The 17,581-nt window shown below is 42.1% G+C and overlaps 1 protein-coding gene across 1 annotated transcript in view; it reads left to right on the forward strand.

The window, feature by feature from the left end:
- Positions 1 to 17,581, forward strand: part of ccny (cyclin Y) — a 207,154-nt gene that overhangs the window by 126,270 nt on the left and 63,303 nt on the right. The window contains exon 2 of the mRNA XM_033042142.1: positions 15,530 to 15,604. Within this exon, the coding sequence (XP_032898033.1) occupies positions 15,530 to 15,604 (75 nt within the window). The remainder of the gene's footprint in view (positions 1 to 15,529; positions 15,605 to 17,581) is intronic.

The following is a 17,581-nucleotide window of genomic DNA, read 5'->3' on the forward strand; positions in this document are numbered from 1 at the left end:
GGGAACTGAGCCAATGTGTATTTTAGGGCAGTATACGGGGGAATGCAAATGATTTGGCGGAGTAACTCAGCGGGTCAGAGAGCATCTCTGGAGAAAAGGAAAATGTGACGTTTTGGGTCGAGACCCTTCCTCAGACTGAAAATGATTCGATTGGTCCAATTTCGGGACAAATTGGGCAGTATTTTCAGTTTTGGAGGTGTCAGAGGTTAAGGGGAGAAGGCAGGAGAATGGGGTTAGGAGGGAGAGATAGATCAGCCATGATTCAATGGCAGAGTAGACTTGATGGGCTGAATGGCCTAATTCTACTCCTATTCCTTATGACTTTGTGTGTGTGACAAAAGCCTTTGTTAGCTATGGAACTTTGTTACGGTATGGTACTTTATTTGTCATGTATACCGAAGTACTGTGAAATTCATTTCTGTTTTCAGTTCAGTACAATTATCGCTATACATAAGCGCTTAGATACCTCTCGGGTAAGCATCTGAGATACAGTACAAGTGTATTGCAGTAGTACATCGCAGGCTGACCTGGATGTGAGAAAATACAGAAATGCACTTTGTTTCTTTAACCCGTAGAGTCACCGAGAAATACTGAATGCAAGCACTTCAGCCCACAGGTCCACACCAGCCATCAACCACCCATTTGCACAAATCATACACCAATCCCACTTTTTATTCTCCGTGCATTTCCATCAACAACTCAGTCTGAAGAAATGTTCCGACCAAAAACGCCACCCATTTTTTTCCCCTCCAGAGATGGTGCCTGAGTTTCTCCAGCACTTTGTGTCTATCTCCAAGATTTGATAACTCATCTATTCACTGAAGGCAATTTGGAGTGACCAATTAACCTGCTGACACCATGTTTTTTGTGAAGTTGGTGGACACACCAGCATGGTTACAGGGAGAATGTGCAAAATCTGCACAGACAGCACCTGAGGTCAGGGTTGAACCCAAGCACCTAACAAAAAGTTAGGCAGCGACTTTACTAGCTGCACCACTGTACTGCCTGCTTCAGTGCAAATCTGTGTAAGGGAAAGACCCTGGACATCATCCTGGCCACTCACTCATCTTCCCGCTGCCTTCAGTTAGAAGGTACAGGAGCCTGAAATCTGCAACATCCAGGTTCAGGAATAGCTACTTCCCCACAGCCATCAGGTTAGTAAACTCAACTCAAACAAAAATCATCATAAGGACATCATAAGGTTCAAGAAGCAATTAGTGATGGGCAAGAAATTTTGGCCAGGCCCTGAAAGTCTTTTTTTTTTTTTTAAATGACCTCATGTATAGTACACCTATATGTAAACTTAACATGTCACTGTCTGAGTCCATACAAGTTGTAGTTGTATAAGACGTTGGTGAGGCTGCATTTAGAGTATTGTGTTCAGTTCTGGGCACCATGTTGTGTGAAAGATGTTGTCAAGCAGGAAAGGATACAGAGAAGATTTACGAGGATGTTGCCAGGAATCGAGGGTCTGAACTATAGGGAGAGGTTGGGTATGCTGGGACTCTGTTCCTTGGAGCGCAGGAAGATGAGGGGTGATCTTATAGAGGTGTATAAAGTCATGAGAGGAAAACATTGGGTAGATGCACAGAGTCTCTTGCCCAGCGTAGTGGAATCGAGGGGTAAAGGTTTATGGTGAACGGGAAAAGGAATCTGAGGGGTAACTTTATCACACAAAGGGCGGTGCATGTATGGAACGAGCTGCCAGAGGAGGTAGTTGAGGCAACGTTTAAGAAACAATTAGACAGGTACATGGATAGGATGGGTTTGGAGGGATATGGACCAACGCGGGTAGGTGGGACTAATGTAGCTAGGACATTGTTGGCCGGTGTGGGCAAGTTGAGCCGAATGGCCTGTTTCCACACGGTATCACTCTATGACTCTAAGAACATTTCCAGGTCTTGATATACACAGGTATAGGCTGATTTATTATTGAAAGAGTTCCTTTGTGCTGCCAGGAGCAACTGTGATACAGGGTGAAATAAATCAACCATGGAAAAGTAATTAATATAGACGCATTATGTTTTGCTCGGGACTGTTCACATTCACATTGCTAAGAATCGAGTTCCTAATGTTGGCTGATTTTTTTTATTGAGTCAAAGGTGCAACTGAGATTGGGCTGATGGATTTCTTCCCAGTTACTCTTCCTTGATTAACATTTTATTAAATGACTCTGTTTGCCGTTTCCAAGATCAAATGACTGATGGAAGTAAAGTTGGTGTTTGATGTAAAAGGACGGGACTTGTTTATTATTAAATTATTCATTATGGAATCCTGTGTTGTTTGGAATTTGAATATCTTTAAGGATGCACCGTGTTGTAATTGCATTGATGTGTTTTGTTGTGTCTGAGACGTTTGCATCAAAAAAACAGTGATAGACAGAGAAGAGGTTTAAACAATTTTCGCTTGTACTGGATATCATTCAAAAGTTGGGTAGAGGGAACATAGACATAAAATGGTGGAGTAACTCAGCGGGACAGGCAGCATATCTGGATGGAAGGAATGGGTGACGAATGGGTGGTTGCCAGCTTCTTTGCTGACGTGTTAGATACATAGATACATAGAAAATAGGTGCAGGAGTAGGCCATTCGGCCCTTCGAGCCTGCACCGCCATTCAATATGATCATGGCTGATCATCCAACTCAGTATCCCGTACCTGCCTTCTCTCCATACCCCCTGATCCCTTTAGCCACAAGGGCCACATCTAACTCCCTCTTAAATATAGCCAATGAACTGGCCTCAACTACCCTCTGTGGCAGAGAGTTCCAGAGATTCACCACTCTCTGTGTGAAAAAGTTTCTTCTCATCTCGGTCCTAAAGGATTTCCCCCTTATCCTTAAGCTGTGACCCTTTGTCCTGGACTTCCCCAACATCGGTAACAATCTTCCTGCATCTAGCCTGTCCAACCCCATAAGAATTTTGTACGTTTCTATAAGATCCCCTCTCAATCTCCTAAATTCTAGCTGGGGCAGCAGGGCGAAGGCCGTGGACGCCAATGGGATTAACAAACTCATCAAGAAGGCTGGCTCCATCCTGGGGGTGGAATTGGATTTACTGGCGATGGTCTTGGAGGGGAGGATGCTTCTCAAACTGCGGAGCATCCTGGACAATACAGCTCACCCCCTCCATGACACACTGGTCAACCTGAGGAGCTCCTTCAGCAACAGACTGGTTCCACCAAGATGCAGCAACAGAACGCCACAGGAGATCTTTCTTCCCAGAGGATATCAAACTGTACAACTCCTCCCCCTTCTGTCGTGGGGTAGTCCGACTCTTTCCCCCCCCCCCCCCCCCTGCCCCTCCCTCCCCAATCTTTGCACATCCCCAATCCTTTCCACTCGTCACTTTAATTTCATGTTTCATGAATCTTGTGCTTTATGACTGTTGGCAAATCAATTTCCCTTCTGGGATAAATAACGTTCTTTCGTATCGTATTGTTTCGGGTCGAGACCCTTCTTTAGACTGAGTATCATTCAGACTCTGAGTATTGGGAAGAGCGATAATCACGCCAGATCAGCTCACCTCAAATGCTAATTAATTGAAACAGCAGTGAATTTTTTTTTTGTGTCGGAAAGAACTGCAGACGCTGGTTTAAATTGAAGGTAGACACAAAATGCTGGAGTAACTCAGTGGGTCAGGCAACATCTCTGGAGAGAAGGAAAGGGTGACGTTTCGGGTTGAGACCCTTCTTCAGACCCAATGGATTATTTTTTATTTGTGGGATACTTTATGCACCACTGAATGACTGGGCTGAAAAATATTGAATATTTCAAAATAACGTTTCTAACAGACTAGCTGCTTAGATCAGCTTGGCATTAAAAAAATTAGCATTATTATTCTACCTTTGCTATTTTTAAGTCCTGGGCTGCCGGCTATATACCAGCTGAAAGCCGTGAAATGTTTTTGAAAGAATTAGGTTGCTTCTCATGTATTTTGGGTTTTATCAATACTCCTATAGTTTACTGTTTCCATTGGTTTGTCATCTACCGCTATTGTTTTCAGCCTCTTAAAGCAGCCTTCAGCACTTTTACACATTCATTAAAATAAGGAAAAAGTAATTGTCTATTCTTGTTCCTGAAGCATCCAGTCACCTGTTCAAAATGCTTTGAGAATTGTGGCACTATTTTGCATTTAGGAGTAACTCTTGACTTGAGGTTGTGTTCTTTGTTCAATATGGGAAGAGAGTGGCACTGCATCTTCAATGGATCTGGGTGCACTTGCCTCAAAAACTTGTTTCCTGTTGTGTTTTAGTCAACCGAATAACATGCTGGAGTAACATAACGGGACAGGCAGCATCTCTGGAAGGAAGGAATGGGTGACATTTCGGGTCGCGACTCTTCTTCAAGACCCAAAACCCACTCCTTCTCTCCAGAGATGCTGCCTGTGCAGCATTTTGTGTCTACGGTTTAAACCAGCATCTGCAGTTCCTCCCTACACAAATCTCCCAGGTGTTGGGAGGAGTTATTTTTCTGTAGCTACTGAAGCATAATTATATTTTTCTAATATTGAATAAGTTAATTCAGTGTCCAGATTTTGCAATCGTTTTACCAAGTGTGATGCTGGCTGTTAGTTTATGCGGCACCTTTGAGCAAACTGTATTTTTTCATTGCAAATTATTTGAATTTAATGTGCCTGCAAAAATATATGATTTAAAACTGTAAGGTGATTCCAGTAAATCACCACTGTAAATCGCCTTGGATGTGGTTGTCCATCTAGTGCCAACATCTTTTCTGTAGATTAGGTCCAAACACACATGTTCTGACCTTGTCTGTCCATTAGGAGCTGCAGTGACCCCACAATATTCCCACATGTGACACATGGGACTGCAGTTCTTTAGTAACTTGTCAGTTTCTTTGTTGAACTAAATTAAGGCGCATGTTGCAATCAAAAGCACTTGAACAATTGGTTGGGAAGAATCTGGTATTTTGTTGGTTCACATGCTTGATCAATGGTGTTTTATCATTAATGTTTTATTATTATTAATGTTTAGTGTTTTCCGAGTCATTTGTAACTGTCATTGTATGTCATGTTGTTACTTGTGGGCAGAGCACCAAGGCAAATTCCTTGTATGTGAATACTTGGCCAATAAAACTTGCTTACTTACTTATTTAAACACAAAGTGATGGAGTGACGGAGCGGGTCAAGCAGCATCTTTAGTTTAGAGATACGGCGCGGAAACAGGACCTTCGATACACCGAGTCCGCACCGACCAGCGATTCCCGCACACTAACACTCTCCTACACTGAGGCCAATTTTTACATTGATACCAAGCTAATATAAACCTGTACATCTTTGGAGTGTGGGAGGAACCCGAAGATCTCCCAGAGAAAACCCACGCAGGTCACGGGGAGAATGTGCAAACTCCGTACAGACAGCAAATTCCAATTTCCAATTGGAAATTCTAATTATTTTCTATGATCCCCCCTCAGCTTGTGTATGATCTGGTCTGACAATCGCTTTCAGATACCTGGACTTTTCCAATTGTTTTCTCTTCAGCCTCTCCACATTTAAAGCATATCAAATTCTGGCATTCCCACACTAAATCTTTCTGGGTATCATGACCTCTTTATAAAGGTTTTTATGTTGGTTGTTCCACGAACCTCTGGTGATCCATCTTACCATTTTCTAGCATGGCTCTCTGTAAGAAATATTCGTTTAAAATACCACTGTGTAGCAATGTTGCAAAATTTTGAGATTTTAAAAATCAAGTCTGCAATTTATCCCATCAGATAAAACATAAAAATAAGTTTAATTTGACACCTAATTCACTTTCATATCTCAAGTATTTAAAAAGTTATGGCCATTTTCATACTCGGAAATTAGCATCTTGTTCCCTATTGATTTTCTATGGACAAAGCTGTGATCGTGGACAGTCAAAAGCCCATAACTTTCTTAAAAATTAAGAGAACTGAATGAAATTTTCAGTTATCATAGATTGAAGCATTCTGAAACAAATATAAAATAATCTTACTTGGATGACCTGTAATTAAAGCATATAATTAGTTAGTTACCCAATTGTAGCTAATTCCAAACTTCAATTACTAGATCTAAACATCTATCCATTTCTTAATAAATGATTAACATTTTTAAATAGCCTAAGTGTTCAAATAATATTCACAAATAATTCACAGTAAAACATGATTTTAAAATCTCATTTACATTAATTTATAGGCCAAATGGAAGGAATTTAGTGTTTAATTGCTGTAAATTAAAGTCCATTTAAATCAGCTTTCTAGTGGGTTCCTGTGAACGCGCTGGTTTAGAACGCTCACATTGCGGTAGATTTGTACCCTCAAATGCCCAGAAAAATACTGCGGGATATAATGGGCCCAAAATTAGCTACTCGCAACATTAAACTTTGTATAAAGGGATCTTAAGAAGCCCTTTTTAACGTAAAAATAAACAGCCTACCTTCTGTTGTCCCCTGTATGAGATCCGACCCGTTGCCGGCGGTCGGGGGTTTAGAGGTTAATTTTTAACCTACTACAACAATTTAATAAAGCCCTTAAAACTAATAATAGCTCAAGCGAGGGAATCTTCCAGCGATTTTTCGTTAATAATTAACTAGGCTGAAAAACCTCGATTTGAACAGCCTAGGGAAAATCGCGTTCTAAACCCGCCCCCCTCTAAGCGGCGCCAAAATCGCGCACACGGGCTGGGACAGATTTTCAGCGACGCTTCAGGTACGTTTTGCAACATACCTACACTGTGGTCTTTTACTGCACTGTTAATTTCAAGATGTTGTCAATCTATAAGAATTTGGTATTTGTAAATCAGCCCATGACTTGCCTATAATTGAACCTTTAGTTGAATTCACAGTCGGTGAGAATATGATACTGCAAACTGGGAAGGATGTGCTAAACTGGAACTCACACTGTAAATCTACTGACTGCCGTTATTACAAGAAAGTTCTTTGGATTGGAGCATCATTAAGCTCTGAGAGAACTTTGAGCTATCCATAAATGCCTTGGCCCTAAATTGTTGCTGCCTTTGTTACGCATTTAAACCACTCTAATAGCCCTGTCCCACGGTGCGAGTTCATTCCAAGAGCTCTCCCGAGTTTAAAAAAAATCAAACTAGTGGTAAGCACGGAGAATGAACGTAGCGGGTAGGTCGGAGCTCGGGGACGTCTCTTAGCGCTAACGGCAGGCACTCGGGAAGACTCGCTAAAGGCAGGTAAGCACGGGAAGACTTGTGAAGATTTTTCAACATGTTGAAAAATGTCCACAAGAGCCCCGAGTACCGACGAGTGGCCATTATCGTATATTTCCAAATTCGAATCAGGGCAAACTTGGGAGAACTCTTGGAATGAACTTGTACCGTGGGACAGGGGTTTTACTTTGCACTGTGTATCAGCAATCCAGATTTTTACATGTTTAATTCGTATTGCTATATTGCAAAAGCAACCATCTCTAGAGTTGATGGTGCTTTCAAAAATTAATGCAGGTGAAAAGAGGCCTCCTGTTCCATAACATTTTGTAAAAAAATCACTAGGGAAATGTTTGATTGCAGAACCTATCGAAACTCTGTTTACTGGGATACCAATATTCAGTAATTTAAGGCAGCGATAGATAGATTCTTGACCAGTACGGGTGTCAGAGGTTATGGGGAGAAGGCAGGAGAATGGGGTTAGGTGGGAGAGATAGATCAGCCATGATTGAATGGTGGCGTAGACTTGATGGGCCGAATGGCCTAATTCTGCTCCTATCACTTATGACCCAATGACCTGATTCAATATTTATTGATGGTAGACAAAAATGCTGGAGAAACTCAGCGGGTGAGGCAGCATCTATGGAGTGAAGGAATATGTGACGTTTCGGGTCGAAACCCTTCTTCAGACATTCAATATTTATTGATGGTCTCCCTTATTTTTGTCTCTTTCCCTCCCTCTCCCTTTTACCGGTAGTTGACTCTCGCACTCACATATTGTTCTTGCATATCTTATGAAGTCAATATTGGTTTGTTTTCCTGAACTGTCAGCTTGTTGTGTATCCGTATTGAGGATAATTCCCCATGATTTATCCTAAAGCATGACATAACAAGACGTGTTACATCGAGGTTGGACTCTATGTGTAATTAATAGCCACAAACAAAGACATTTTAGTGAATGCACTTGCAGAGATACAAGAATTTAATCGAGTGTCTGTCCAAAAACACCTTGCAAACATATAATATGAGAATCTTTCTATCAGTATATGGGTATTAGCTCTTGTCATCCCTCCATTTCCATCACTGATTTTTGTAACATGCCCATAGGATGTTGCAGAATCATATGAAGTACTTGCACCTGTTTCAATGCAATTTCTAAAGCCTCCATTATTCTTTCCTACCTTAATTAGTTTAGTTTAGAGATACAGCACGGAAACAGGCCCTTCGGCCCACCGGGTCTGCGCTGTCCAGCAATTCCCGCACATTAACACTATCCTACACCCACTAGGGACAATTTTTACATTTACCAAACCAATGAACCTACAAACCTGCACGTCTTTGCAATGTGGGATGAAACCGAAGATCTCGGAGAAAACCCACGCTGGTCACGGGGAGAACGTGCAAACTCCATACAGACAGCACCCGTAATCGGGATCGAACAAGGGTCTCTGGCGCTGCATTCGCTGTAAGCCAGCAACTCTACCGCTGTGCCACCGTGAATGGTCTAGTCTCCCCCAGGCAGCCGGTTTGTTCTAGTCAAGATCAATAAAAGGTGATTCTCTTTCATAATTGCTGCAATTTTTTTTGAATGAACTATAATAATCTGACTACCATGGTGTTGCATAGCTCCTTAGGTTTCTATACCGTTTATTTATCAACCAAGCCTTTCAGAAGAAGGATGGAACAAAAGCACAGCACTAGGACAATGGCCACCAGTTCCAGGCCATCTCTGAGTCATTATGCTCTTCGAGCTGTCCATTGGTAACCAACCCAATTTCTCCGGCCCCCACTTTGTCAACTTTTCCAGCTCAAACTGATAGTTTTTCTGAAAGACCATTCTCTCAGATTGTCAGATCCAAAGCAAACAGAATTTGTTTGCTCAAGGAATTTTGCACAATAATTTTCGGTGAGGTTGGCGTGGGCAAGTTGGTTCAAAGGGCCCGTTTTTGTGCTGCATATTGAGTCATGCAGCACAAAAACGGGCCCTTCCTTTAGGATCTTATAGAGTCATTCTCTATAAGATCCTAAAGGAATTAAGGAGCTTGAGATAGACAGGTGTGCAGTTAGCAGAATTGCATTTGATGGAGCTTTATTTTTCACAGATGCAATGTTTCAGTAAATGTTAAAGCAAACAATCTACAGGTCGAATCTAAAGCCTCTGTGGAGAATTGCTAGTACTGTAGTTCCACGCAGAATGACAGGCAATTCCTCACAAAAGTTCCATCGAGTTTGGGACTTCTGTGGACCATCCCGTTCTGGAGCAGGAGGTCGAGACAGTTTAGTTGAGAGATACAGCGCATAAAACAGGCCCTTCGGCCCACCAGGTCCGCACCGGCCAGCGATCCCTGCACATTAACGCTATCCTACACAAACTTGGGGCAATTTACATTTATACCAAGAAAATTAACCTACAAACCTATATGTATTTAGTGTGTTGGGGGGGGAACCGAAAATCTCGGAGAAAATCCACGCGGGTCATGGGAGAACGTACAAACTCTGCACAGACAGCACCCGTAGTTGGGATCGAACCTGGGTCTCCGACACCATGCCACTCAGTTCCCCAGCATTCATCCTGATAAGTTCACTTTGAAACTTGTATTTTAACTTGTATTTTAACTTGTTAAGTATGGAAGCCATTTGAGGAAATGTGTGGTGTTATGTCTGTCTTGAAGCTGTCGTGGCACTGTAATTTCCTGTAAAGGATTATTAAAGGTATAATCTATAATCTATAATCTAAACAACTTTGCCTGGTTATGGTCACAGAGGATTGCAGAACAGAAACAGGCACTTCGGCCCAGTTCAGCCTGGCATGGCGGCCTTTCTATTGATTAGTTTAGTTTATTGTCATGTGTACCGAGGTACAGAGAAAAGCTTTTGTTTTCTTGCTAATCAGTCAGTGGAACGGGATTTTCCCCATATCCCTTGATTCCGTTAGCCCAAAGAGTGAAATCTAACTCTCTCTTGAATACATCCAGTGAATTGTCCTCCACTGCCTTCTGTGGCAGAGAATTCCACACATTCACAACTTTCTGGGTGAAAAAGTTTTTCCTCATCTCGGTCCTAAATGACCGACCCCTTATTCTTAAACTGTGACCCCAGGTCCTGGACTCCCCCAACATGGAGAACATTTTTCCTGCTGTAGGCTAATTAGCTTCTATAAATTGCCCCTAGTGTGTGTAGGACATGGAACGAGTGTACGGGTGATCGATGGTCGGCGTGGACTCAGTGGGCCGAAGGGCCTGTTTCCACGCTGTATCTAAGGGCTAAATTTGTGGTGAGTGTTGATTCTCACTACTTACAATAAAAATCAGCTCATCTCAGATAAGAAATCGCATGGAACCACGCTGTTCACTTATCCTCCATGCCCAGGTCAGCGTTTATCCTCACTCAGTATCACAAGATTATCATGTCATGATCAAGAGCTTTTTGTGGGACTGAGCAGTGTGTAAATTGGTTATCAGGTTTTAATCTTTGTAACCATGACTACGCTTCAAAATATTTCATATGCTGTCGGAAGCTTTGGCGTGAGGCAAGGCAGTGAAGCCATCTAAGGCAATGAACGTCATGTTTTCTATGAACACCTTCCTCTCTCTCATTATTCTCTGTTGGAAATGTGTTGGCATTCATTTCCTTTTTCCTGTTGGCTGAATTTTGACAATGAGTTTTCCCAAAGCTTTCTGACATCTTTGGTAGCTTTGGCGTGGAACTGGCCTTGCTTGAATTTTCTGTGTTTTTGTTTTTATATCCCTTCAGTTGGAGGATTTTCTCTCCGTGTGCTGACGAGGTGTCTTCTTTTGCTTGGATTAGTTTAGTTTATCGTCACGTGTACCAAGGTACTGTGAAAAGCTTTTGTTGCGTGCTAACCAGTCAGCGGAAAGACAACACATGATTACAATCGAGCTATTCGTAGTGTAAAGATATATGACAAAGGGAATAATTGGAACAATGTTTCGTTCAAAATAAAGCCAGTAAAGTACGATCAAAGATAGTCCGAGGGTCACCAAAGAGCGAGATAGTAGTTCAGGACTGCTCTCTGATTGTGGTGGGATGATTCAGTTGCCTGATAACAGCTGGGAAGAAACTGTCCCTGAATCTACCTTCGATTTTTCCAGCTTCTGCAGTTCTTGCTTAAACTGAATCTGGAGGTGTGCGTTTACACACTTCTGTACCTTTTGCCTGATGGGAGAGGGGAGAAGAGGGAGTGGTCAGGGTGCGACTTGTCCTTGATTTTGCTGCTGGCTTTGCCGAGGTAGCGTGAGGTATAAATGGAGTCAATGGAAGGGAGGTTGGTTTGTGTGATGGTCTGGGCCGCGTCCACAATTCATTGCAATTTCTTGCTGTCTTGGATGGAGCTGTTCCCAAACCAAACTGTGATGCATCCTGATAACTTCGAAACATAGAACAGTACAGCACAAGAACAGGGCTTTCGGCCTAACACGTCTGCGCCGACCCTATTGCCATTCTAACCTAATCCCGTCTTCATGCACATGACCCAAATTTCATTCTTCCCTGCTTGTCTAAATACCCTAGTAAATATCTCGACTTTATCTGCCTCTACCACATATGTTCCAGGTACCAACCAAACTCTGTGTGGATGAAAGACACAAAGTGCTGGAGTAACTCAGCGGGACAGGCAGCATCTCTGGAGAGAAGGAATGGGTGACGTTTCGGGTCTGAAGAAGGGTCTCGACCTGAAACGTGACCCATTCCTTCTCTCCTGAGATGCTGCCTGTCCCGCTGAGTTACTCCAGCATTTTGTGTCTGCCTTCGGTGTAAACCAGCATCTGCAGTTCCTTCCTGCACATCTGTGCAGAAGAAAACTTTTTGTTTGACTTTTAATTTTGTTCAATCCTGAAATACGTCAGCCAGTTGTGTGGCATAGATTTTACCTTCAAGTCACACCTTGTTGTTTGCCACCTTTGGTCAAGGATCTGGGCTCAAACAACAGTGGTGGGTGCTATTGGACGGATGCATTGCAATCACATTGTAATATCTTGACAGGCAAACCAACGAGGAAATGAGCGCCAGTTTTTACAACATGATTTTTCATCTATCGATTGATCAAGGTGGAAGCATAAATTATTGCCAAGAGCAGAAAAATTCTCCAGCATTATTATTATAAAATTCATGAAATTTTAAAACATTTATTTTGAAGGAACGACAGTCCCCACATAAACAAAATTAAATTAGAACTGCTGGTGCTGAAAATTGGAAATTAAAAAAATTGGAAAATGCAAGGAACTCAGCAGGTCAGGCAGTATCTGTGCCATAACAAGCAGGGTTAATGTTTAGTTTAGAGATCTAGTGCGGAAACAGGCCCTTCGGCCCACCGAGTCCGTGCCGACCAACGATCCTCACACACTTACACTATCCTTACACTTAGGGACAATTTACAAGTGTACCAAGCCAATTGACCTACAAATCTACACTTCTTTGGAGTGTGGGAGAAAACCAGAGATCCCGGAGTAAACCCACGCAGGTCACATGGAGAACGTACAAACTCCGTACTGACAAGCACCCGTAGTCAGGATTGAACCCAGGCCTCTGGCAACGTCAGGCAGCAACTATACCGCTGCGCCACCGTGCCACCCGTGCAGGTCTGAGACTCCGAAGGTGTTGTCTGAGCATATAAAGTATTTTTCTGGGCCAGAGAGCTGGTTCAACAATGCAGGTTCAGATACAATCCAACAATGTTTGTGTTTTTTTTGTCTGTACAGCAGGAATAGTTGGCAAAAATCAAGTGTATTCTTCGTTTCACTGGTTTTGTGTTGGTGGCTTGGTGAAGACCGCAATTTTGCACCCTGTGGAGGACCAGGAAGTCACTGACATTATCTTGTGGATGCCTACAACTAGCTGCATGCTTACTCCCCTACTCAAACAGTGGGAGTTGAGTAGCTTCACCATTATTCTTTCTACCAGTCTAGGTCACATTCGCCAGATGACTGGAACCTTGCATATATCTTCACTCACTTGGCAATGTTCAAAACACAGAGGTAGAATTGTTTTGGTGAAAGAACAATAATGGAAACTGTTCCTTCTGAAGGGAATCGTTCCAGCTATTCCAAAAAAAAACATTCCCTAGAATTTTAACCTCAAAAAATATCCCCCTTATTTCCTTAAAGTATCTCACTGCACCTTGGTAGTACACATGATAATAAAGAAACCATTAAACCATTAAATATAGTTGTGGCAAACTTAAGGCTGCTGCACCGATCCCTGTGACACACCAATCGTCACAACTTACCAATCAGAAAACAACCCATGTGCGCCCACATTCTATTTTCTTGTGGCCAGCCAATCCATTCACTTCAATATATTAAACATGTAAGCTTTTATTTTCTGCATTTATCTTTGGCACTACCTCATCTAATGTCATCTGGTAATATAAATATAGCGCATCCACTAGGTCCTCATTGTTCATAAGATGCGTTACTTTATCAACTTTTGAATGTCACTTTTAGGTCTGCATCCTACTTGACAAACTTTCTTCCAGTCGAGCCGAGATGTTGATTTGTACCAACTACCTCTGTTTTCTCAGGTCCTGGTCTTTGCTGGACTGATAACGTTTTGTTGCTCTATTATTGACATTATCTTTTTTTAATCTCCTGTGAACAACCCCCATCATCCTTTTCTGTTTTAATTTGAAGACCAATGAATCTTTAAGTATGCGCAAAGGGGAGATGGGTAGGATATTGGACCAAAACCAAATCAAGGGATGTGATGATTAGGCAGCAGAGTGGAGTTAACATCAATGATAAGAACAGCTATGATGCTATTGAATGGTAGAGCATGTTCAAGAGGCTATGTGGGCCAGCCCAGCTAACATGCACTGAGTTCACAAGTTATAAGAGTAGAATTAGGCCATTCGGCCCATCGGGTTTACTCCACCATTCATTCATGTCTAATCTCTGACTCCTAATCCCATTTTCCTGCCTTCTCCCCATAACCCTTGACACCCGTTCTAATCAAGAATTTGTCTATCTCTGCCATAAAAATATCAACTGACTTGGCCTCCACAGCCCTCTGTGGCAATGGGTTCCTCAGATTAACTACCCTCTGACTAAAGAAGTTCCTCCTCCTCTCCTTTCTAAAAGAGCGCCCTTTCGTTCTGAGGCTGTGACTTTATTTCTTAAGTTTTTATGTAAATATTTTCAGAGCCCTCCCATTCATTAGATAGTCATTATTGTTGGCTTAGTGTCAAACTTGGTTGGATGATGTTCTATTGAAATTTTGCTACATTAACGTGTTAAGTACTTGTTTGCGGTTTCCTAGTCACACGTCATCTCCCATATCTTGCATCGCCTAAATAATCTAACCACTTGAACCATCCAATGTCACTTAAGCTGCTCATCCTATCACATCCAGAGAGCAGTGCTTAACTGCTATCTACCTCATTGGTGACCCTCTGACTATCCTTGATCGGACTTTGCTGGCTTTACCTTACACCAAACATTATTCCCATATCATGTATCTGTACAGTGTAAATGGCTCGATTGTAATTGTGTATTGTCTTTCCGCTGACTGGTTAACACGCAACAAAAGCTTTTCACTGTACCTCGGTACACATGACAATAAACTAAACTGAACTGATGTAGCAAGATGGTTAAAGCCAAATAGAAAGTGATATTTGATTGATTATTTTTGCATACTTTGTTGAAAAATACATGGAGATACAGGAAGATGATTTCAAATATTTTTCCTTTTTCTATGCTTTGGAATGTCCCTCTGTATACCGAATACCGATAACCCCTAATTATATGTCTATAACTACATTCAAAAGACAATTAGAGGAAGAAGATGTGGGGTATGAACATGGGAACAGGATGAATTAAATTGTTCTTTCACAGGATTAGTATGGGAACTCCTTGTTCAAACAGAACATTGAATGGCCATTTCCTGAACACTATCTATTCCACAAGTGGCCAGTTCAGGATGTTCACAAAATCAAGGTGAGGTACGAGGAGACACACAATGGATTGAAAGGCCGCTTGCGCTTCACTTTGATTTTGTGAAAATGTTCTGGTATGTGATCTACTCCTAACTTGAACACCATGTTGTGACAATTGATGAATTTAGTTGGTGGGAACAGTTTGTTAAAGACTTGGTGCTTCAAAACATGCACTTGCTGAGATCTCTATTTTGTGCGGCTATCAATCCTACAAGACCCTTCTTCAGACGTCTCGACCCGAAACGTCACCCATTCCTTCTCTCCAGAGATGCTGCCTATCCCATTGAGTTACTCCAGCATTTTGTGTCTAACTGCAGTTCATTCCTATGCATGGACGAAGGGGTTGGATGTTCAAGATGCTCGATCATTCTCCCACCCATTAAGTTGCTTTTTCATTAATGCCAATCCTTTTTTTCATATTTCTCTCCTTAGATCTAAACATGGAATTCAACCCATCAGACCACCCTCGTGCCAGTACCATGTTTTTAAGCAAGTCGCAAACAGATGGTAAGTGGTCTTTAACTCGCACCAGCCTACTTGCTATTGAGATTACATTGTGTTTTTTTTCAAAACTTGTTATATTTCATTTTGAATAATAGTAATGCATTATTTTATTGAGTCATCGAGAAGCTTTCTAGCCCTTAAAGTAAGCCGCCACACCTTGCTTAAATATCACCTTGACGTTTTCATTGAAAGGTCACCCAAGGCTCTGTGGGGAGGAGCACAGTCTAGGGTTCTTCCGCTGCTGGACATTGGGGGGCAGTGTCTGGTGAAGACATCCTCAAACAAGGGAAGGGGTTTCACTCAGGGGGCCACATAAGTGGTGAGGGCTAAACCTCTTGCCTTTGCTTTTGCCACCGACTGTTTGCTTGTCACAACTTCATGCCAACTGCTGATAGAGATGCATCAGTGAGGGGAGGGAAGTTGAATACAGAGGTGTAGTCAACGACTTTGTTGAGTGGTGTGGGCTGAATCACCTGCAGCTCAACACCGACAATCGAGCCATTTAGTAAAGCCAGCAAAGTCCAATCAAGGATAGTCAAGAGTGTTTTATTGTCATAAGTCCTGGATGGGACAATGAAATTCTTACTTGCTGCAGCACAACAGAATATGTAAACATAGTAAATAATAGGGGAAGAGAAAAAAAATAGAAAAAGTTCAATAAATAACAAATATAGTGCAATAATAATAGTCTTTTGCAGTTCAGAGCTCAGAGCTTATTCATTGTTGTGTTTAATAGCCTGATGGCGGTAGGGAAGAAGCTGTTCCTGAATCTGGTGCGACTTGTCCTTGATTATGCTGCTGGCCTTGCCGAGGCAGCGTGAGGTATAAATGGGGTCAATAGAAGGGAGGTTGGTTTGTGTGATGGTCAGTATCAACTGCATCTTCCATTCATGATCACCTCGTATCATAGTCCCTTACTCATTCAGTACCTCCTCCTTTGCTTCTGTTTCTTCCTTCTCCCACTAACTCTTTTCTTTACTCTTGCCATCCACCCTTCCTGTATTTCTGCTACATTTCCTAACCCCCACTTTTTTTTGATTTCCTCCCACTCTTGCTCACCTTCCTCCACCTCCAGCCAACCCCAGCTAGATGTTTCCCCACACTTCAAACAGTGGTGACATTTACTTGTTGGGGCCGAGACCCTGGAATTGCTCAGGGTTATTGTCAGACCACCAATTTATTGCTCCAAGGTTTCCCCTGCCAGGTCCCTTCGTGCTTCCCCACCTCGAGAGACTGGAAGATAGTGGGCACAGAGGTAACAGGACAATCTAGATTCATGACAGGATAATAGAAAACATGGATCAATGGAGGGAATCAATGGTATAGGGTCACCTTTCTGAAGAAGGGTCTCGACCCGAAACGTTGCCTATTTCCTTCGCTCCATTGATGCTGCCTCACCCGCTGAGTTTCTCCAGTATTTTTGTCTACCTAGCCATGAATGATATGTAATTGTCGATCTCATTAATTTTAATAAGGTAACCATAATGTGACTTTTGCTAGAAAGGTTGTTTGTTGATTTAATAAATGGTACAATTGGAGTTGTGGATTTAGTCTATTGTTCAGGTATAGAAGTTTGGGATGTGGGTGAATAATATCCTTTTTTTTGTATTTTAAACCAAAAGGCAAACCAAGCGCAGGGGGGCCAATATCAAAGCGATGTTATGTTAGAGTTGACGTGGACTTTATGCACAGTGTTAGTGCCTGTAATATAAAAAGGATTTGGGAACACCGGAGTGTGCCCAGAATTGGGAAGATCAGGACAAAGTTTAGAGAATGAAGCTACATGTTCCAGAAAATAAAACATTGAAGAATGTCCTGCAGCGGTCAACATTGTGGAGTCAAAGAGGAATATTCCGTTCGTAGGCTAGATAAAACAGGAAGATTAAATGTTTGGTCACCCAGTAAACCTAATAGAATATTCCGGATGCACTTCTTTCCTCTCACAATGTGAGATTTTGTACCTTCGTGCAAATATTTGTG

The sequence above is a fragment of the Amblyraja radiata genome, chromosome 2 (genome assembly GCF_010909765.2).
Source record: "Amblyraja radiata isolate CabotCenter1 chromosome 2, sAmbRad1.1.pri, whole genome shotgun sequence".
NCBI classification, from domain to species: domain Eukaryota; kingdom Metazoa; phylum Chordata; class Chondrichthyes; order Rajiformes; family Rajidae; genus Amblyraja; species Amblyraja radiata.